General features: G+C 36.0%; 1 protein-coding gene across 2 annotated transcripts; it reads left to right on the forward strand.

The window, feature by feature from the left end:
• Window positions 1-2342: 2342 nt before the first annotated feature.
• NANOG (Nanog homeobox) lies at window positions 2343-6230 on the forward strand. Of its 2 annotated transcripts, none has more exons than XM_016128056.2 (4): window positions 2343-2493; window positions 4328-4590; window positions 5618-5704; window positions 5844-6230. In XM_016128056.2, exons 1-4 carry the CDS (start codon window positions 2343-2345, stop codon window positions 6228-6230), a joined length of 888 nt encoding a protein of 295 aa, XP_015983542.2. The 2 variants fall into 2 exon arrangements, with proteins under 2 accessions (XP_015983542.2, XP_015983544.2); XM_016128058.2 differs by having other exon boundaries at window positions 5889-6230.
• Window positions 6231-23244: the final 17014 nt, after the last annotated feature.

Genomic DNA, 23244 nt, shown 5'->3' on the forward strand with positions numbered 1-23244 from the left:
TTTCCTGGGCAAAGAATGTAGTAAGTCTGCCTCTAGCTACCAGCCCCCCTTCCCTTTGGTCTTTCACTCCGGAGGCTCTTACATTAGATACAATGGGACACGAGTTGGGGGGATGGGGTGAATTTGTCCCGGGCTTTCTTGCAAAGACCCCCGTCAGCAAAGAACGAAGCTTCTGGTACCTGCACTCTAGAGAGCTGCAGGAAAACTAAGCATGGTGGCCTTGACTGTGCGCTCGTCTACAAACTGCTGATTGAGGGCCAGGAAGTCAAGTTTTCCCCTTTATAAATGCCCCCCACCCATTTTTATTAAGATGTAAATTGACATATAACTTTGTATTAGTTTAAGGTTCACCATAGTAAGTTCATCCACTACCTCACATTCCCTTTTTTAAAGAAATTGTTTTCTATTTCTAATGAAACAGAGACCATCTGCCCGAAGCAAAATGTATTTCCACTCACCTTCTCCTTGACTCCCCTATTCAAACCCTTCCCTTCCGGAACGATGGTCTGTGAAAGCAAAGAAAAAGTTACATAGACTTTCATCCCCTCATTGGGACCCCGCGGTATTGTTATGCTCACAAAGTTGGCATCTTTGCACCATGAATAAAAATCAGCTGGCATGGGTGCAAAGCCAGCAGCTCTAGGTGGAGACCCAACTAGCAGAGTGCACGGGGGGATCAGTCAAGGGCTGTATCTTAGAAAAACATATAATTAGTATTTACTAAGGGTTCTTTTAAGGGTGGGAGACTGAAAAAGAGGAAGAAATCTTATTTTTGAGTGTTGAATTTGGGAATGGGGAGGAAGATGAAAAGCTGTACACTGTTATCTTTGTCATAAATAGGTTAGTGCTGGAACCTAGCTCCAAAAACTGTTCTTTTAGAAGACATACCAAAAAATAATAGTGGGATGGAGTGGAGTTGAAGGACTTGACTGGATTACCTGACCAGAGAAGGAAAAGCTGATTAAAGAAAGAGCTGGAGGGGGAAAAACCCGAGAAAGATGACTGCTTGGGAAGGAGAGATAGACAGGAGGGCAAACAGTGACTCTAAAAGGAACCTATCACAAACACTCGCTTTGGCAGTCCATTATAAAAATTTCATTTGCCTAGAGGATGTACTTCTTTGCCTCCTTCCTTTACTTGGGTTGGCCAATAAATTTCCTTATTTTACATCTAGTAATGTCTTGGGTAAAATTAAAAAGTAGTGCTTTCATTCTATCCTGTTGTTCACTGGATTAAAATAAAAATCACTACAAAAGTTGATTTCAAACTTGGAAGTCATGAGCATAGGATTCTGATAGAACTATTAAGAGTTATGTTTGTAGGTCGCTGATGTGTCAAATTCTGCATTTAGCATTTAGCATTTTATTTCTTTTAATTCTTACAAGAACACAGAAAATTATTTTGTCCCTATTTACAGATGAGGAAACTGAGACTTCTTAAAGTGGGTGAACCGAGGTTCCTGTAATGAGTGTAAAGAAACTAAAACTCTTCAATGGTAATGGTTTATGAATAATTACTAACAGGACACCAAAGTGTCTTAGGTTAGCAGATCCCAGCTCCTTTCCTCTGGCTTTTGTTGAAAACAGGACAACAGCCCTGGTAGAAAGACTATCCTCTTTCTGAAAGCTAAAAAAAACCAAGAAGGAACTCCAGTGGAAGTTGAACACAAGTACTATTTTTAACATTAGTTGAGGCCTTAGCCACGCACAATATGTTTTTTACTGTGACCTCAGGGTGAATCAAAGAGGAAAATGGAGTAAGTTGGAGTTTCTACATAACTAGCCTTAATTCGAAACCTTAAGAGGGTCTCAAAATCAAGAAATTGATTGTCCTAGTGGGAGTTTTTATCACCTGCGGTGGCGTCAAGAATTGGAGGTGCATCTTTGATTTTAAAATGGTGGAAACACGCTGAATCCAGCAATATTTCATTGCCGGGTTTATTTCGTCTCCTGGTTCGGTGGCCCTCGTTTTCTCCTTCTCCACCCAGTCTGTGTTATTCCGCAGCTACCTTTTGCATCACAATGGCCTCGGTGAGACTGGCAGACAGGATTAACAGAATTCGCAAGGGTGTGTGTGGGTGTGGGGCTGCCAGGAGGGGCGGGTCTAAATTTGATTGAGCCTTACTTATAAATCTAGAGCCTCCAAATTTTTCACCTTTTGCTAGATTGGGCTGGTTTGCGCTTGTTCCTGCAAAGGTGACTCACTTCATTCTGTCTTTTCGATACTTTTACATCTGGAGATCTTTGCATTTCTCTAAATTCTTTTACTGAGATACTTAAGCCTGGGCCTTTCTTACGACCTAGCTCTTTGGGTTTTTCCCCTCTCTGCTTCAACTTGGCAACATGAGTGTGGATCCGGCTGGTTCCCAGAGCTCACCTTGCCCTGAAGCATCCAGTTCTAGGGAACCTTCGCCAGTGCCTGATATTTATGGGTCGGAAGAAAATTATGCATCCTTGCAAATGTCATCTGCTGAGACACTCAACATGGAGACCGGTAAGAAAAAATTAAATCTTTGAAAGCCTGAGTTCCTTAAAGGAGAGAGAAGGAAAGAAAGGGGGAGTAAGGGTCATCTTTTTCCCCTCTTGAGCAATTATAGCCCATTAGTAGAGGCAGGTGTCATTATCTATTTATCCTGTGACACCTCTTCCAATCGTAATTCAGTGGCGCGTGTCCTTTCACCGATGTGTCCCGGGTGTCAGGAGTTGTGAACAGAGGCTAGGGACATGGGACTCGGCAGTTCAACTGCATACTGTATATTCGAGAGTTAGTGAATAGGCACTATGGAAACACAAATGTGTTGTGATAATAAGCTGACGTATAAATCTTAACATCGTGCCTGGCACAAAGTAACAGTAAACATAGCTAAGCCAAAAGTCATAACATCACAGCTTGGGGTGGGGGCGGCATTTTGAGCATCACCGTTCTGGTTCGTCTCTTCCAGAAATGCCGGAAATGGCATGGCTAATTACATGAATCTTAACCTCGTTGAGATGTTTGACCTTCTACAACAGTAGCAATCGGCTTTTTTCCCACCTTTTGGATGTTATTGGGCAGCTCTGTTTGTGAGCACATGCTATGCTCAAATCTCCTAGATATCAAGGAAGTGTTCATCCCATGTTACGGTAGATAATTCCAAAAGGTTTAACCTGCTGACAGTCGACATGGCTAGAGCTTGGATTTGAAACCCAGTTTGGCTTCGAAATAATAACTAGCAGTGTCAGGGGGATGCTCAGGATACTGTAAAGCCGGTACCACTTTTTTGGAAATAGTTTTGGAAGTAGTTAAAAATAAAAAGGTCAACCAACTTTTTTACCCAAAAATGCCACTTTTAGTATAGTATAAAATAATAGCTTAAAATCTATTTACATTATAATTACATATAAAACTGGTTATGGAGAAGGAATGAGTAATCAAAATAAATGCTGCATTTGAGTGTTGTTTGAGTGTTAGATTTTAACGTTACCCTGTTTTCCTACATTTTATGTTAATATCCTTGGTAATTTCAAACATCGTAAATTAAGCACTGGAATTTGAGAAACAGCTTTAATTTATTATTTTTTTATATAGTATAATTTTAATTTTATAAAAAATGTGCATATCTTTCCAGAAGGCTATAAGGATATACAGAATTTTTTTACTTTTTATATTTTGCCTTTTAAAGCCTGCATTTCTACCGTGACTAGAATAAATTTGAAGTTGAGCACTAGGAATTCCTCGGTGCAAATAAGAATTGAAGTGCCTCCTAAATCTAGTTAATACAGGAAATTAATTTTCAGTTACAAAGTCAGTATACGCCAGTGCTAGACAATTTTTATCTGTTACCTCATTTTAATCAATGAAGAAACTTGAGGAGGGAGGGATAATTTTGGAGACAGGTCACAGAGCTAAGAAAGGCAAAGCCAGGCTTGAAAGAGAAGCTTATCAAAACTCACATGACCTGTTCTGATATTTGGAACTGGGCAGTAAACTGTTTTTTATAGGATTTTCAGAAACTGATCATCGGTTTGTACAAATTATGTAGGTAATAATTAAGATTACGAAAGGAAGTTACAGAGAGAATACATACAGTAGGTTGGAGTCAGGTAAACAATCCGTTTTGACCTTTATGAACAGCAGGGTGTTTGTTGTCAGAGATTTGAGTCTCACTATGTTCCCCAGCAGTGTTAGCCATAACATGGTGACATTGGTACACTTACTAGGCAGAGTATTCTGGGCTGCTTAAAAATTGTCACTACCTAGCTCTGTGGTTGTGAGGACTTCGAAAGTGCTTTGAAAACAGTAAATTTGCAAACTTAATATTTGAAAAGTATCATTTTATTCCCAACAGTTTCTCCTCTTCCTTCCAACATGGATCTGCTTATTCAGAACAGCCCTGATTCTTCCACCAGTCCCAACATTATACTACCCACTTTCGTAGAGAACAGCACAGTGAAGAAGGAAGAGAAGGTCCAGATCAAGAAGCAGAAGATCAGAACCGTCTTCTCACAGACCCAGCTCTGTGTACTCAATGAGAGATTTCAGAGACAGAAATATCTCAGCCTCCAGCAAATGCAGGAACTTTCCAATATCCTGAACCTTAGCTACAAACAGGTAGGGTTGTTTTGTTGTTTCCTTTGCAATAAAAAAATTTTTAAAAAGCTAATTTGCAGATGAAGATTGCTAACCTCTTTCTCTGCACTGTGTTATGCACCTCCCTACACAAAGAATTTAATTTTAATGTGAAAACAGAATGTTTTTGTAACGTGTTTCACAACCATCTTTCATAAAGTAGTCTATTGTGTGAATGTGTCGTAATTTATTGAACATTTTCTTTGCACAAACCAAAATTGTGGACGTTTCCAATTTTGCCTTAATCAAGGGATGGTGTATACTGCTCCAGGTTAGGAGGGAGCCTAGCCAACACTGAGTCTCATTAAAATAAAAATTGCATCTTTTGTTTTTATCTGCATTCAATTGCTAACAAGGCTAATAATCATTTTTCATAACATTTATTGACATTTTATTCAGTAAAATATTTCATGGTTTCCTATCACTGGTGCCATAATTAGAAAGTTCTCTATTCCATGATCTTATGATATATATGTGTATATAGATATTCTTCTGATCTTCTTGTGATCCCATTTTATAACTTAAGTTTAGAAACCATGAGGAAATTTTAGTTTATTGTGTGCTACACTATAACTTGATATTTTCTAAATAGTTGTCATAGTGGTATATTTCATAATTCCTAAATTAAAATTCTACCATTATCATAAAATATGTAATGTGCTTTTTTTGTCAAACATATTGCCTTTAACTGACTTAATGTCATGGGTAAACCAAAGGGAGATGAGTAGACATTTAAATGTGTACTTCTGATTACTGGATTTATAATGTGTTGTCTTTAGCTGGTTAGGTTTGTTAAACAGAAACCAGCCAACTGACTTTCGAGGGGCTTGAAAATTTATTCATTGAATATTGGTTCAAGATTTAAAAAGACTCTGGAAATTCAAATTTATTCCTGAGCTTTAGATAGTTGTAGCTGTCAGGGGGAAAAAAATTGGTAACAATATTCTTTGATCCCTAGTGCATTTGTATTACTATCATTGTATGTTTTCCTTTCACCTTTTTCCTGCAGATTAAGACCTGGTTCCAGAACCAGAGAATGAAGTGTAAGAGGTGGCAGAAGTACAACTGGCCAAAGAATAGCAACTGTGCAGTGCAGGTACCAGGACACTTACTTTTCTACTCTTTCTTTTTAATGGCTCGTTAGTTTCGTCCATTGCTGAAGCATACTTCCCAGCCACAGACAGTTCCGATTTCCTTGTACCCTTTCACTTAACCCACCCCTTCTCTTTCAGAAGGGCTCGACAACACCGGAGTACCCGGGGCTCTCTTCCTATCACCAGGGATGTCTGGTGAATGCTTCTGGTAACCTTTCCATGTGGAGCAGCAACCAGACCTGCAATAACCCAACTTGGAGCTACCACTCCTGGAACAGTCAGACCTGGTGCCCCCAAGCCTGGAACAACCAGGCCTGGAACAACCAGCTCTACAGCTGTGGAGAGGAAGCCCTGCAGCCCCAGATCCAGTTCCAGCAAAACCGTCCTGTAAGTGATTTGGAGGCCACCTTGGAAATGGCTGGGGAAAGCTATGATGTTATACAACAAATCCCCAAGTATTGTAGTGTCCAGCAAACCATGGATTTATTCCCAAATTACTTTATGAATGTACAGCCTGAAGATGTGTGATGATGGCTACACTGTTCAGTTAATTTGGGCAGTGGTTGTATCACTTCTAGAATTTTTCTATGGGTCCCTGCCTTGATATGTGCCAATTTGGAGGGGTGGGGGTGGGGCGTGACTGGAGTCTAATCAAAGAGGTTTCTATAGCCTTGTTGCTATAGGCGAAATGATAAAAGATGTCTCTGGCTATACATAACTAGATATTATACTATTTTGGATATTGTCTTCAAAGTCTAGAATCCTAACCTCGAAGAGAAAGTAAAAGAACAAAGATGTGTTGATGAAGGATAATACATATTTTCTGGGCTTGAAAGGCATGTTAAAAAAATCTGTTCAGGTGAAGGGTTAAACTCTAATGTGCTTCATTGATTTTCTCTGTCCCTTTCGCTGTTTTACTACAACTCCCAATTTGTAAGAGATGTTTTGTATTTTGTGTATCACGATAATAGTACCAGTTGACTGGTTGGTTTATAAGTTTAAGTACAAATAAAACATGTATTTTACCTTTAGCTGTCTCTACTCTTGATTTCACCCAGTGATCCAATGAGTAAAAAATTTACATGGGTTTTTATTGCATATTTGATGCGGGGGGTAGATTAACAAATCTCTAGCCATTGGGGAGACTGCTATCTAAGAAACAGAGAAGGAAAAGTAACCTAGGATACAATGCTAGTAGGTGACTGATTAATTAAACCTGAATAAGTTTATTTCCTCCTTGTGTATGTAATATTAAAACAAAATTTGTAGATATTTACACTTAAAAAAGAGTGCCACGTCTGCGCTCTTTAGTATAGTTATATTCTGCCACAACTATGTTGATATAAGCTTATTTTTAAAAATTTAAAAACTAAAATTCCAGCTTTTATTTTTTAGACAGCCACAAAGTACAATTTAATGCGTTATTTTAACATACGAATCCGCAAATGTATTAATGTTGACGTTTTTAAAAATTGGGTCAGACCCATGTGTAAGTAAATTCTAGGGCTGGTTTGACATGTTTTTTGTTTTTTGTTTTTTCAGGTAAACTATGTTTTCACCTTAGAAGGAGCTAAGCAGCCCTCTCTAAACGGCTAACCCTTTTCCTGTCCTCTTCCCCATCTGGCTTGCCCCAAACCGATCTGATTGGGAGCACTTTCTATTCACTGCTCTGCCTTCTTGCTTCATGGAAACTCCAAGCTTTCTGAAGCAACAGAGATGCAAAGAATAACCGGAGCAGTCTTACTGGTCATTTTCCTCATGGGTCCCCCAACTTTCCAATGTTGCTTTATAACCTGATCCAATCCAATGATCTAGACATTTGACAAAAGAGGAAGTCAGAAATAATTTCTCCCAAGACCTAAAGACAACATTCCTTTCAATTGTCAGATAGTTTGAGTTTTGTGCCAAGCACTATGTTACAGACCAAGTAGATAATGGAAACAAAGCGTTCACTGAACAATCAAAATAATACATGAAATGCCATTTGCCAAGTCACCACTCTTGAGTCTTAAAATTCAAGCAGAATTGAGTGTAATTAAAAAAAAAAATCTCAGTGTTGCTGCCTCCTGCCTTTTTCACCTCAATGTATGAGTGAAAGAAAAAATCTTAGATTAAATTAGAGCTTTTTTAAGAAAAGAAATCACATTTCTATAAAATTATTGGCTCTAACTAACTGCACATAATAGACAACAGATTCGAAGAAATATTAAATGGTGAATGAGAGCCCAGGAAACTTCAAATTTAGCTCTCCAGAGCTAAATCATGCCTCGAACAATTCTTTACACCCCTTATTGCTGTTTGTCTTTGGATTAAATGGGGTTTATAAGACATTGTGAATAGGCAAAGAATGACCAAGAATTGAGGAAGATTAAGAGTGGCATAAAGAATAGTAGCACCTATTAACTTGGAAGCATCGTGTTAGATCCTAGAAGGCAGAAAAAGATTGAAAAGAGGAAAAAAGGTTAATTTCTAATAATTGCTTAATTTTGGAAATTAGCCATTTATGGAAATGCCATTTATTGCTTCTTATACCCAACAAGTGGACATTAGAATAAAAGTGAAAACCTAAGGCAGAGGATAGTAAAATCCACAATCAAGATATCTAAGAATATCTCAATGTATCTTTTTAAAAGATTGGACATTTTGTAAAACTAAGAGGAAATTTACTATTGAAAATAAATTAAAGTACTAGAGAAATACATAGTGAAGTGAATCCAGGAATCCCATCTATTCAGTAATTAACACTTCTTACAGATATTTTAGTATCTAATGTGGGTGATTTTATATGAATTTTAATGGCATATAATAGGATTATATCATACATTCTCTTTCGAAAGCCATTTGTTTTTCACATAGCATTAACATCTTAAATTTCTTTGCAGGTCAGAATTTAGATAAATATTTATTTGGAAGAATCCTAAATATTGATAACTACATTAAAAAACAATAAGATTCCCTATTTTCCTTAAATATATTAGCCAAAATTGAGATGGTTTCTTAATATTCTCCACCAAAACATTTCTGATATAAACAAAGAGTAAAATTCAGGTAGTCGAAAAAGATTTTTTTGGTTCTTCGTAACATCTCAGTGACTTTGTCATTCCTTTAAAAAGAAAAGCTATTCATAAAATATTAAAGTGATCATTACATACAGTTAACTCTTAACATGAAACAAATAGAATTATAACATTACTCCCTATCCAAATATGGAATTATGTTATGCATTTTGTTCTGCAGCCTGCATTTTCTACTTAAGAATATATCAAATTTCTTCCCACATCAGTATATTTTGATCTAACTCATTTTAATTGCTGTATAATGTTACACATTACAGATGTAACAAGTTGTTTCTGTTATTTGCTCACAAATTATGTTGCTATTAACATTTTGTCATTTAAACATGTTAAGGCATGTTTTAAAATATCAAAAAGTGTTTTCATAAACAATAGAAAATGAAATTAATACTTGAAATTGCAACTATTTTTTGGATTGGCCATTCTTGCTGATTTTTTCGTTAAATGAGAACTCGTTAATTGGCTCACTTATTAAAGCACTATTAATAGTGATCTAAAAAACACAAGTTATAATTCATGTGTTCTTAAAAACTTTAAAAAATGTACGATTAATACCTGATAAGGTAAAAGATTGCTTTTTGAAAATTAAGCTAATCAATATTAGAGCCAAATTCACTCCCTGTGCAAGCAAGCCACCATAAAAGCTGGAAGAAGCTGCCAAAAAAGAATTACGAGGGGTACAAATCCAATTTAGAGCTTTTCAGCTTAACTATTTTGGTCACAGGATCACCAAAAATATAGACCGGTATAATAAAAGGATACAATGTAAAAACGAAATAATAAATTCACCCACCAGCCTCTCCATGTTTTCATAGACTTTCAAAATCTTGCTCTCTCCATTCTCCCAAAAGGAGGTGGTTGTTACTTCCAATGTAATATTTTAGTCACTTTATTATATTTTAGCTTTAAAAAAAAATTACTTCGTGTTTATTTTCAGCTTGCATTTCCATTTCAGTTGGTACCTGAAGGAAAGAAGCAAACTGGAATGAATTGGTCTTCTGAATTTCATAGTCTGGATTCAAAGCTCAGAAGTAGGAGAAGTGTATACTTTGCTTAGTGAATTTCGAGCACCCCATTTTGGTGGTAAAGGACAAGAGTAGTTCCGTTTTGAATTATTGTACTATTCAGAAAACTTGGTATCTCCAGGGAAAAAACAGGCCATGACTGCAAACCCAAGGTAAAGGCAGACAGCTGACAGACAGAGGCAGGAAAGTGGGGGAGGGCCTTTGGTAAATATTGCTCCCAGGGCCCAGTGAGCTTTGCCTCAAGCGGGAGATAAAGGGAATTTGTTAAATAAAGAGCCGGTTGGGGCAGACAAAAGCTTCTGGCACAGGAAGTTGGTTGACTAAGGACGAAATGTAGGCATTTGAATAGCTTCCTTGGTGTGAGGTTGAAGTGTAACCTAATTGAAAAGAAGAAGCAGCTGGTGGCCAGTCTCCTTAAGCGATTCCTGGTTTCTGGGTGGTGGATGTAAACTCTGGTCCTAGAAAAAGTGTCCTTGAGAATTTTAGAAGGTTAAGTGCCTGGGAAATGACTTTAATGAAAAGGTAGCACTATGTCCATGTACACTAACAAAGCTATCGGAACAGAAAAATTTATGGATTAAATTAAGACACTGGAATCAAGTTAATTAAACACATGGCATGAGGCATGGGGAATGAGAAGGGTCACGCTATTGCATTTAGGATAGGATGCAAATGGAGAAGAAAGGGTCTTAATGTTCACATGACCCATCTCTGACACATGATGTGGTGATAAGAACTAAGGACAGGATTGAGTATGAGAACTTGTGGTTGAATTAGGGCCAGGGTTCTGCAGAGGGAAGGTACTTGGACACAGTCACATAGGCTTGTTCTGTCAGAGACACTGACAGCAAGGGCCGCAAAGGTAGTCCTTAGCCTGATGAGCAGCTATAGAATTTATTTTCACTAGCTGGTCAGAATACATGCGGGGCTGGAATGGGTGTCACTAATGGATGGCCAATTTAAGAGTAACGGATTCTGAGTGCATCTGGTGCATAAGGATATTTAGCGTGAGGCCAGGTAAGAGCATTAGGTTCCCCTTGCTCCTATCCCTTTATGTATTGTGTGCACATGTATCTGCTTATCTAAATCTAACATGTCTTACCGGTTACTAACTTATCTGTAGTTAATGTACCTTGTGTGTTACATAAATTTCATTTGTTTTCCACAGTGAAAGTAAACATTCTCAGACAATACAGTAAGTACACACTACACTAGATTAGCCACACAGTTCTGTCCTTTCTGCAACTCTGAATCTTTCCTAATTCTTAGCCTCCCCTAGATCCTGCATCTCTCACTTCTTAAATCTCTCACCCTTCATCAGCCACTGAATCCTAGTCATACTCAGTATTCCCAAAACTGGAAAGCTTTGCAGTTTCCTTTACTGCTGTTCGGTGAATCGTTGAACACAAGTGTGTTCATTCCCACTGGTTCCCTGATCAATTCCTGTCTATTAGGTCGATAAAAATAATTCCTATTATCTAGTGAGACTTTTTCCTCAATGGAGAAAAAGGCCTTGTTTAAAATTCTGCTACATCAGTCATCTGGATTAAAGAAAGATGAATTACTTTTAACTCTGTCATGGCTCTTTCCTGTGTCTTTCCTTATGCCATTTGCGTTTTTCAAAGGAATAATAAAAAATAAAGTGAGTTTCACCTTGGAAAAAATACTTATAAAAATATTTTACATTTATATAGCACTCTTACATTGGGAAAATATGAATTTTATTTCTCATGATCTTTAAGCTACACTCTGAGGTTAACTATCATTTGTGTGTAAAGAAATTGAAGTGCAGCAAGTTTCTTTTTTTTTTAGCCCATCCCTCCCTCAGGAAGTTTAAATAACACATCCAATGTTGTTAACATTGCCTTCCTTTCACAGTCTGAGTTAACTATAACGCCTGTCTCCGTTGAGAAACTGCTCCATCCCTCTTCAAACCACTGCGATCCATTTCCTATCTTTAACGAGCCATTGTAATCAAGCTAAAATTTAAAAATTACCTCAAAATTCAACCTTCATTAATTCATTCAACAAATACTTGTTTGGCTAGGTGTTGAGGTGATCTTGGAGATAACATAAACGGTTAAATTCTTTGACCTTAGCTATTATCTTACTTGACTAAAGTAGCATGTTTGGCAACGATGTAACCATACTGTGATAACTACTTTATTCTCAATTAATCTTCATAAAGCAAGATGAGGTACCATTATCCTGTTTTAGATGTTGAGGGTTAGAGCATGACTTCCCAATGGACACACATCTAAAAAGAGCTGACTTCAGAAGTCATAATCTTAGCTGTACTTTTATATGAATTTCTCTCCATTTCAGAAAGTTGGCCACACATCCATTTTAGAACATATTTATATCACACTACACCCTTTTAGAAAACAATCGTCTGTTCCCTAGGCATGTGAATGCCTCTCCCTTCTTTACCTTGCAGACTTTTTATGGGCTTCTCTTCCTCTGCTAACTAAACAGTGGCATTCCCCAGCCTTCCGTCATCAGACGTGTTCTGTTGTTAGTCTTCTCGCTTCGCCCTTGTTTTTTACTAGCACCTCCATAACTCTAGGCTGATTGTTCCCAAATCCATCTGCAGTTTAAGAGTGTGCAGTGCCCAGACTCCAGACATAGCTGCCTAATTGGTATTTGCATTCACACTAACCTGATTCTGAGACTCGGTTTCCTCACCTGTAAAATAAATATGAGTAATAATTTTCTTACTCTGTTGTGGTAAGGATTGGAGTTAATGTATGTAAAAGACCTCCCAGATAGGCACTCGGTCAATGGTAACCACAATACTCAGGGAAATTTCAGTGATATCTCAAACCTAACATGTCCAAAATCAAACCCGTTATCCTCCCCCTACTCTTCTTACAGCATTTTCTGTTCTGGTTTGTGACACTACAATCCTCTATCATCATAGCCAGAAGCCTGGCACTTACTTATCTGAGAATATTTTCTTTCCTTCACCTACCATATCCAAATAGTTACTAGTCTTCTCTGCCTCTTAAATCTGTTCCAGACCAAATCAACAGGTTTCCATATGGGCTGCTAATATTGAGCAACTAGTGTGTAATAAGTTTGTTGTTCATATTCCCCTGAATATTCATGCGAAGGAGATAGTATTACTATAGCCATTTTTTTATATAATGAAAAAGAAGCCAACAGCTTCAGTGACCTGTTGAAGGTGATCCTGGTTGTATGCAGTAAAGTCTAGATTCGAACCCTTAATTGTCTGACTCCCAAAGCCCCAAATATTCCTCTGCTACACTGTTTTCCAATGGATCCTGATCTAGGCCGTATTGGTAGACTTAATTATTAAAATTTCTATTTCAGGTCTTGCCCCCTCTAACTTCTTCCCCATAACACAGGGAAAATAATCTAAAATGCAAATCTGAGTATGTTATTTCGCAAAACCTTTTAATGGTTTACATTTGCCTATGCTGTCAAGTTTCTCTAGCATACCATCCTAATCAAGACATTTTGGGGAATTTTCTAAAATGCAAGATTCTGATGAATCATCACAAATATATGAAATCAGAATCCCTAGGTTTAGGGAACATGCATTATTTTTTAAGAATATGCATTTTTAACAAGTACCCTGGGGGTGGCTCCATAGTGTCCTGATTAGCACATCCGCTTTACATGCAGAAGGTGCTGGGTTCACACCCCAGGTGGAGCCACGAACCATGCTCCCGAGTGTGCCATCTCCGTCCCCACCTGCCAAATGTGCCAGGTCCTGGGTGCAGGGTGTACTCCATGAGCGTGTGGGAGGAGACGCCCCAGGAGGAGACACTCCGCCTTCAGAGATCCAGCTCTTAAGGAGAGATGGCAACATCCATAGGTCAGGGGGTGGAAGTGTTTGTGGGGGAGTGGAATTAAAGAGGGGGAGGGGAAACAAGTACCTTGGATAATAACCTAAGCACAGTAAAGCTGGAGATTCAGAAGCTTACTGAATAAAATTCAAATTCATTTTTATGTCAATAAAAATGGAAGAGCTTCTGGTCTGATGAACATGCAGTAGTAAGAGAGTAATGTTCCCAGAAGGAGCATGAAAGCTCCACCCACTTTCACATGCCTCGCCCTAGGCATCTCTTCCATCTGGCTGTTCCTTAGTTATATACCCTTTTATAACAAACGAGTAATTAAGGTCACAGTAAGCACATGGCTACATTTCCTTCAGGAATTCCACAAATGCTAAACCAGGCATCCTCATTTTGAAACCAACTTGGGCAAATTTGGATGAACATCTTCAAGAATCAACAGCTAAGTTCTGTGTTATTGTTCTAGAGTTACAACACAATTTAAAAAATAGCTTAAAAAACACTTTCAAGAAATTCATAATTATTTTAGTTAAGAGGAGCGAAATACAAAATAAATCCATCAGTGATGATTTAAAAAAATTTTACTGGAGTCATGTAACCAGTTTTGGCACACTTTTACACTAGTTTGGCCAGTCATCCCTTTTTTCAATGCTCAAGTTGCACCATCTTAGGACAATGGAAGTTCCTTCAAGTTAATGCTTATGTACTTTGATTGACAGAACATTTTAGTCATAGAGTTTATCTTTGAGGTATAGCTGGCTGTTCTGACCCAGTTTACACATCTCCTGGAACTGGCCATTTCTCCAAAAAGCCTTGGTAACTTTAAGTAAGCTCTGATCACTGGTGTTGCATATGGTTATTCTGGGTCCCAAGAGGGCTACTGAAGCTATTTACATGCAGACAATTAAAAAGCCAGAAAAATCTCAGAAGCATTTTCCACAGAATTTCCTTCACATATTATCCAGACAGTCTGCTTTGGGCAAAGGCACAGAAGTGGCCCACTGTTGTTCTGGGCTCACCAATTTCCTGTTTTAGAACATTCGAGATGTTTCCTACTCCTCATCATAGGTTCTAGGACAAGGAAATGAATGCCTAGACATATTCCTCAGTGGCATGTGGTTCAAGATGAAAATCAGCATACAATAGTAATTAGATATACACAGATAAGCTTGATGAATGGGGATCTCTAGCTGGAGGCCCTGAGGAAACATAATCTAATGAAAAAATTTAGCAAAGTAAATGACACTTGTTTTTACAAGTGAACTGTAGTGATGCTAAGCCAGATAATGAAGCAAATATGCAAAAGTTCTTGGCAGAATGTGATTAGGTACTATAATGGAGGTAAAAATTGTTGAGGACAAGCATATAAGAGACCTGTTATTATGGGGTTAACTAAAAGTATATTATATCAGTCACATTCATTTTGTTTCAGTATATCAGCAGGAAGATTAAAAACACAAACCAAAATGATCTGTTCCAAAATGTACAGGGAGACATGACCAAATTCACATAATAACTAATGCCATAAATTCACTCATTTGTTTAACAAGTATCGATTAAACATTGCTATTTGCTATAGACCCTATTCTTTTTAAAATTTCTTCTTTTATTGAGATGTCATTGACATATTATGCAAATTTCAGATGTACAACATAATGATTGGATATTTGTATATACCGTGAAATGATCACCATGATCAGTCTAGTTAACATGCATCATCATATGAAGTTACCCATTTTTTTGTGTGTGTGATGAGAACTTTTAAGATCTACTCTACTCTCTTAGATCATGTTCAAAGCACTGGAGATACAGCAGTTAAAAAACAAACAAACAACGACAAACAGAAAAAAAGGTAGAAAAATATTAGACTGTGGAAATTGTTGCAATTCTAAACATTCACTATGTGTTTATGACTATGTTTTATAACATATTCAAGAAAATTAAAAGTTAAATTTTGTACTCATTTTTATTCAACATCATACATTATATCCTGGATGTTTTTTAGTGAGAAGTTACTGTCAGTTTTCATATCAATCCTATGGGTAAGGCTTTTTTAGATGAAAGATAGTTATAACATATATAAAGCAGTTATTGATTATAGCATCTATTCCAAGAGGGTCTAACCAAGTTGGTACAAGGTAACCATATTTCATAAAAGGAAACTGCCCATGTGCAAAAAAACATGAAAATATTTGTCTAGAATAAAGGTTGTACCCATTTTTTTTTTTTTAACAGTGTTTCAGGGACTAACTGGTAGGTGGACAGTTCTAAGTTCCTAGTCAATTAAGTGATTCTCTAATTGACAAACAGGGTGGTCAGATGTCAACTAATTAACTTTTTCTTTCTATTTTCTTTGGGCTTAATTTGCTGCTCTTTTTTTAACTTCTTGAGATCATTGATTCTCAACCTTGTATCTTTTCTGATCTATACATTCAATGCTATAAATTTTCTTAAAGAATAGTTTTAGCTGTATCACATACATTTTGATATATTTTCATAATCATTATGTTCAGAATATTATCTATTGTGAATTCTCTGATCCATTTTTTAAAATTAATTTTTATTTCTCCTATTTTCTATTTAAATTTTAAAAGCTTTAAGTCTAGGAGCTCTTTATATTTCTTAGATACAAGTTCTTTGTTAGATATGAGATTTGCAAATATTTTCTCCCAGTCTATAATTTGTCTTTTCAACCTTTTAATAGAATCTTTCACAGAGCAAGTTTTTAACTCTGATGAAATCCAATAGATCACATTAGTATTGTACAATTATTACAATTAATGAATGAATATTTTTACATTATTATTAACTGAAGTCTACAGTTTATTCAGATTTCCTTTGTTTTCACTTAATCTCTTTATTCTGTTGCAGAATTCCATCCAGGATTCTACATTACATTTAGTTGTCTTAATGTTTCTTTAGGTTTCTTTCTCTTGGCTATGACAATTTCTCAGATTTAATTTTTTATGACCTTGATAGATTTGAGGAATACTGGTTATATATTCTGTAGGATACCTCTTTACTGAAATTTCTCTGATGTTTTTCTCACAATTAGACTAGGATTATGAGTTTGGGGGAGGCAGATCACAGAGATAAAATGCCCTTTTCATCACATTACACCAAGGGTACATACTATCAACATGCTTATCTCTGTTGATGTTGACTTTTATCACCTGGCTAAGGTGTAGGGCTTGTCAGTTTTCTCCACTTTAACTGTATTCTCCCCTCCACCCTTTTCCATATTGTACTTTTGGGAGGGAAATCACTGTGCAGAGCCCTCACTTAAGAAATGGAGAATTATAATCCCCATTTGTACAGGGTTGAATATTGTCCCCCCAAAACTTCATGTCACCTGGAATCTCTGATTGTCATCTTTTTAAGAAACAGATCCTTTATTTGAAGATGCAATTAATTAAGATGAGGTCATGTTGGATTAATGTGGGCCCTAATTCAATGACTAGGGTCCTTATAAGAAGAAAAGAGAGATACATAGAGACACACAGAGAGGAGAAGTCCTTGTGAAGATAGTAGGAGAGATTGGAGTGATGCATCCGCAGGCCAAAGAATATAAAGGATTTTCAACAACAACCAGAAGCTAAAAGAGGCAAGGAAAGATTCTTTCCTAGAGCCTTTGGAGAGAACATGGCCCTGTAAGTACTTTGAGTTCGGACTTCTAGACTCCAAAATTGTGAGAGAATAAATTTCAGTTGTTTTAAGCCATCCAAATTTGTAGCAATTTGTTACACTAGCCCTGGGAAATGAATACACCTTCCTCTAGAGTATTTACATAATTTATCTGGAATAATTCTGCACAGGAGATTTATCTCCTCTATTTATTAATTTATTCAACCATTCACTTATACCAGTATGGACTTGTCAATACTAATAAATTTTACATATAGTAAAATTTATTAATTGAAACAAATTTGAACTTTTTATTTTGAAATAATAGATAAACATGTTTGTGAAGAAATGTACAAGGAATTCCAGTGCGATCTTCCCTCAGCTTCTCCCAATAAAAAAAAATCCTTACAGAACTATACTACAATATCGAAACCAAAAATTGACCTTGGTACAATTTATAGAACTTAGATTTCACTAGTTATGCACACTCATTCGTGCGTGTGTATAGCTCCATGCAATGTCATCACACATGTAGACCCTTTATCTAGTAACCCCATGACAGTTTTACCCATTTTCTTACCCATCCCCATTTCTAAACCCCTGATAACCACTTATATGTTCTGCATCTCTAGAATTGTGTCTTTTACAAATGTTCCATAAATTAAATCATGCAATATGTATGCTTTTGAGACTGCTTTTTCATTCAGCATAATTTCTTCCAGGTTCATCCAAGTCGTTGCTTGTATCGATAGTTCATTGTTTTGTATTGTCACATTCCATGGTGTGGTTGTACCACGGTTCAACCATTCACCCACTGAAGACGTTTGAGTAGTTTCCAGGTTTTGATTATTATAAGTTTTGGTTACTCGACATGAACATTCTTGTAGAACATTTCTCTGAGATAAATGCTCAAGGATACTAACACTGGGTCATGTAGGAAATCCATTTTTAGTTTTGAAAGAAACTGCCAAACTATTTTCCAGAGTAACAGTACTATCTTATATTCTTACCAGTGATGTATATATTCACCATTATGAAGAAAAATGAACATTGGGCCCTACCTCACACTATGCAGGAAAATTCATTTGAGGTGGATTACAGACCTGAACTTGAAGGCTTAAATCAGGAAACTTGTAGAGGAGAATGTCTTTGTGATTTAAGGGTAGGCAAGGTTTTCTGAGGTCATAAAAAATAATCATATTAAAATATAATACATTAGATGTTACATATTTGGTAATCTTTTGTTAAGGATTTTTACACCCATGGACTCCAGTTGAAAATTTTTTTCTGGTAATCGCTGTCAGGTTTTGTTATCAGAGTTATGATAGGATCATAAAATGAATTGGGAAGTGATTTTTCTTCTTCTACTTCCTGAAAGAACTTGTGTGAGATTGGTATTATTTCTATAAATATTTGATAGAATTCACTATTGAAGTCATCTGGAACCGGTGATTTTTGTGGAGTAATTTTTTTTAGAACAAATTCAATTTATTCAATAGATAAAAAATGGCATTTTTTTTTTGTCATCTCATGTCCATTTTGGTAATTTGTACCTTTTAAGGAATTTTTCTACTTCATCAAACTTGAATTTTGGTTTAAAGTTACCCATACTAACTCCATATTATTGTTTTGATGTTTGTACAATATCCCATTGTTAAAATTTCTGATATTGGTAAACTGCATTCTCTTTCTTTGTTTCTTGGTCAGTCTTGTTATTGATTTATCAATTTTATTAATCTTCAAGTAACTAATTTTTACTTTAATTATTTTCTCTAGTCTACTTTCTATTTCATTGATTGTTTTTATTATTATTATTATTATTATTATTATTATTATTTTCTTTCTTCTACTAACTTTGGGTTTAATTTGCTTGTCTCTTTTTTGGCTTCATAAGGAGAAAATAAATATAATTGATTTTAAATCTTTTTTTCCTTTGAATTGGAATCTTCTTTTAATTAATTAATTTTTTAAATTATGGCAACATTGGTTAACAAGATCCAGTAAGTTTCAGGTGTACAATTCAACAGCAAGGCATAGATATAGATAGATAGATAGATAGATAGATAGATAGATAGATAGATATAGATATAGATATTGCACTGAGTGTTCACCACCCATATTTAGATTTATTTCTGTCACCACATATTAAAATATAATTATTTATGGCTATAAATTTCTCTCAAAACACTGATTTAACAGCATTTTACAAATTTTGATACATTTTATAATCATTTATTTAGAAATATTTCCCAATTTTCCTTGTGATTTATTTTTTGACTCAGATTACTTACTTATAAGTCTATTTTTAATTTCGAAGTACTTGGGGGTTTTCGAGTTATAATGTTATTATTGATTTTTAATTCAATTCTTTTGTGGCCAGAGAACATATTCTGTACGATCTCATTGTTTTGAAATTTATCAAGACTTATTTTATGCCCCAGCATATTGTTTGTCTTGGTGAATGTTCCATGTGCACTAGGAAATAATATGTATTCTCCAGTCATTGGGTGCAATGTTCTATAAATGCCACTTAGAAAAAGGTGGTTGATAATGTTGTTCACATCTACATATTTGATGATTTTGAAGTATTTGCTCTATTCATTACTGAGAGGTGGTATTAAACTCCAAACATTTTATTTATTTATTTTTCTTTTTAGTTCTGCTCACTTTTACTTCATGTATTCTTAAATAGTTTTTTATCCAAGCACATTCAATCCAAGACCAATGCATTAGGTCTTTCTAATGCATTGATTCATTTAGTTATTTCTTAAAAATCATTTTATCATCCTATTAATCTCTTTTTTTCTGTTTCTATTATTCTCTTTTAATACTAATTTTCTTGAAATATATATTATCTGATAGCTTCCCATTTTATTTTGAATCCAGGACAATCAAATTTTCTATATCACTCTACCAAAACTGTACTGTCAAGATCACTAATGATCTCCACATTAATAAATCAACGACAATTCTCAGTCCTTATCTTACTAGACTATAAGGAAGAAATCAGCCTTTTCATAATATACATAACTCTAAGTCACGTATTAAGATACAAATTCAATAAACAGAAAAGATGGTTAATGTTTAACTGCCTTGGACAAACATCATAATACCTTTATCGATATTCAATATTATACTTTTTTGTTCTTCTAAACAGGGTTATTCCTTCTGTTTTCAAATGTATATCTGAGCTATTTTCTAATATATGTTATCAGTACCCTTTTCACAACTATTTTATCAGTATGCCTTTGCAATAACCTTTTTGGAGTTTGCTAATTTATGATAAGGTTCACCTTTCCTTACCTGTTAAGCATCAAATGTCTCATTTTTGGTACCAGTGTCATGAAGCCCTCTTTCTTTACTTACCATTAAGCAAATCTTGGGCTAATTTAAAAGCCTGGGGTGCTGGTGCCTAGATTCTGTCTGAAAAGCATTTTTGTTTACCTACTATACTGTAGTTCTCATAAACGACAGTGTTTTATTTTTCATTTGTTTCTGTGGTCTCTTCCACAGAAAATAGGCATTTTCTTGGAAGGATCTGGAGCAATACAGATTCTGAGACCAGTGGAGGTGGAGTTCTAGGATTTGACCAAATATACATTTGGTAAAACCACTGATGTCTTATTTTCTTCAGGTATCAAGGAAATAAGCTCCATATTTGAACTGTTTTCAGAAAGGTATTGTTGTTTTCAGGTAGGGATCGTAAACTGACTCAGTGTGTCTGTTTACCACTCTTTATGTCTAGCTTCTTTGTTACTGCTTCTTATTTGGACCACAGAAAAATTGGGTGTACTCTTTTTGGACCTATGATAAATTCACTCTGTATTATCAGTGCTTACTCCAAGGGTCAGGATAAGAGACTACTCCCACTTAGTTCATTTTAAACTATTACATTTTACTTTCTACATAATTCAGAATTCTTCCCCCCTCCCTCTTTAATTCCCCCACTACTTCCACCCCTGACCCATGGATGTTGCCATTTCTCCTTAAGAACTGGATCTCTGAAAGCTGGGCGTGCCCTCCCACACGCTCATGGTGTGCACCCAAGGCCTGACACCCTGGTGTACTCAGGGGACCTGGGGCACTTGGGATATGGTCCGCGATTCCACCTGGGGCGCAAACCCAGGACCTTCTGCACATAAAGCAGATGTGCTAACCACTCCACTATGGAGCCACCCTATAATTCGGAATTCTTATATTAGAAGAAAAAAAAAAAGCAACAGAAACACGAATTGATGTTTGTTTTTTTTTTTTAACTTGGCTTCAACTTTCTCATTTTATGGGGTAAATTTCCCAACATGTAAAAATTGAAATTTAATCAATTTTCAACCACTTACCTTGTACCACCATCATAGCTCTGACCAGACAAAATTGGAACTATGGCACTAATCGAAGATTTAGTAATTTGACAACAAAATCTGCTTTAGGAGTCACTAGACTCCTCTAATTATCATGTGTATGCTGTAAACTGCAGGTTAGTGATTCATGGGGCACAACCCTTAGAAAATCATCATGAAACCCAAGAAGAGTTCAGCAGTTCACCTTTAATATCTAAAATATACATCATAGTCTTATTTTCAATGATTCACTTCTAAATTCCTTTTCAGAATGGGCACAAGCTGCAATAGACTATTTCCTGATCTGTTCTCTCTAATGGAATATGGCTACAAATACTTGGCAAACTCTTAGAGAGCAAAATCTGGTTGACCACTGTATAACCAGCATCAAGCTCAGTGCTTGACAGAGAAACACACACAAAACATTTGAGGTATGGAATGAAAATAATGAAAATAAACAGAAGTGAAAATAAACAGAAGAAAAGGCAAGATAGCAGTCTAATAAATGGCAGATGTTCTCAGCAAGAATGAGCCTCGCAATCAGAAGGGGAAGCACCTTACTTACAGAGATAAGAGGAAAATTGATGGGTCAGGATCTTCCTGGAAGTGCAGGCAAATTTTGGGTATGTACACGTGTGTTTTTCTCAGTAGAGAGTTCAAAATTTTTATCAGATTCCCCAAAAGTTTATTTATTGGGACAGAACATAGTAAACTGACCCTATCATGACTGGTGATGATTTCACAGATGTATACATATGCCCAAAATTATTGAATTGTACACTGTGCCATTTGTTGTATTTGTTGAGGTGAGTTAAATTTCAATAAAGCTGATTTTTAAAAACTCGATAATAAGAAAACAAGCCAATTCAAAATGAATAAAATATTTGAACGGACACTTCACCAAAGAAGACATATAGGAGGCAAATAAGAACATGAAAAGATGATCAGCATCATTGGTTATTAACATACAGTGAATTAAAATTACAATAATATATGCTGAACATCTCAGGGATGTCTTTTGACTAAAATAAAAAAGAGTGACTATATCAAATGTGGGTGAGAAGGTGAGATCATTTTATTGGGTTCACACATACTTACAATTTTTATGTCTTCATGGTGAGTTGGATGTTTTTTCTTAATGATGTGATCTTCCTCTACTCCTCATTATGATTTTAGTCTTAAGATCTATTTTGGATATCAATATAATTGCAATAACTCTCTTTTAATTAAAACTTGCCTGACACATCTTTTTTGATTTTTTTATTTTGAGTTTCTAGAGTTTTAGACTTTATGCATATCTCTTGTTAAAAGCTCATAGCTGTTTACCACTTCTTTCAATGGTACCAAGCCACTCTTACCTGGATAATTACAATGGGTTCTAACTGGTCTCTCTGCATTTATCCTTACCTAAATTCAGTTCAAAATTTCTTTTAGGTATATGGCTAAGGATGGAATTATTTGGACATTAGGTAATTGTATTTTATCAGTTACCTTTTGCTCATAACTGCCCCCAAATTCAATGACTTAAAATAACAATGACTTATTATCACTCCCCTGTCTGTGAATGGTCTAGGGGTCAAGAGGTCCAGGCTGGGCTTGGCTCTGCTTCGAGCTACAGATCTAGCTGAGCTAGGTTTCTCTTTAAGGTTTGGAGTAAGGTA

This window comes from Rousettus aegyptiacus, unplaced genomic scaffold (assembly GCF_014176215.1).
Source record: "Rousettus aegyptiacus isolate mRouAeg1 unplaced genomic scaffold, mRouAeg1.p scaffold_m13_p_2, whole genome shotgun sequence".
Lineage (NCBI taxonomy): Eukaryota > Metazoa > Chordata > Mammalia > Chiroptera > Pteropodidae > Rousettus > Rousettus aegyptiacus.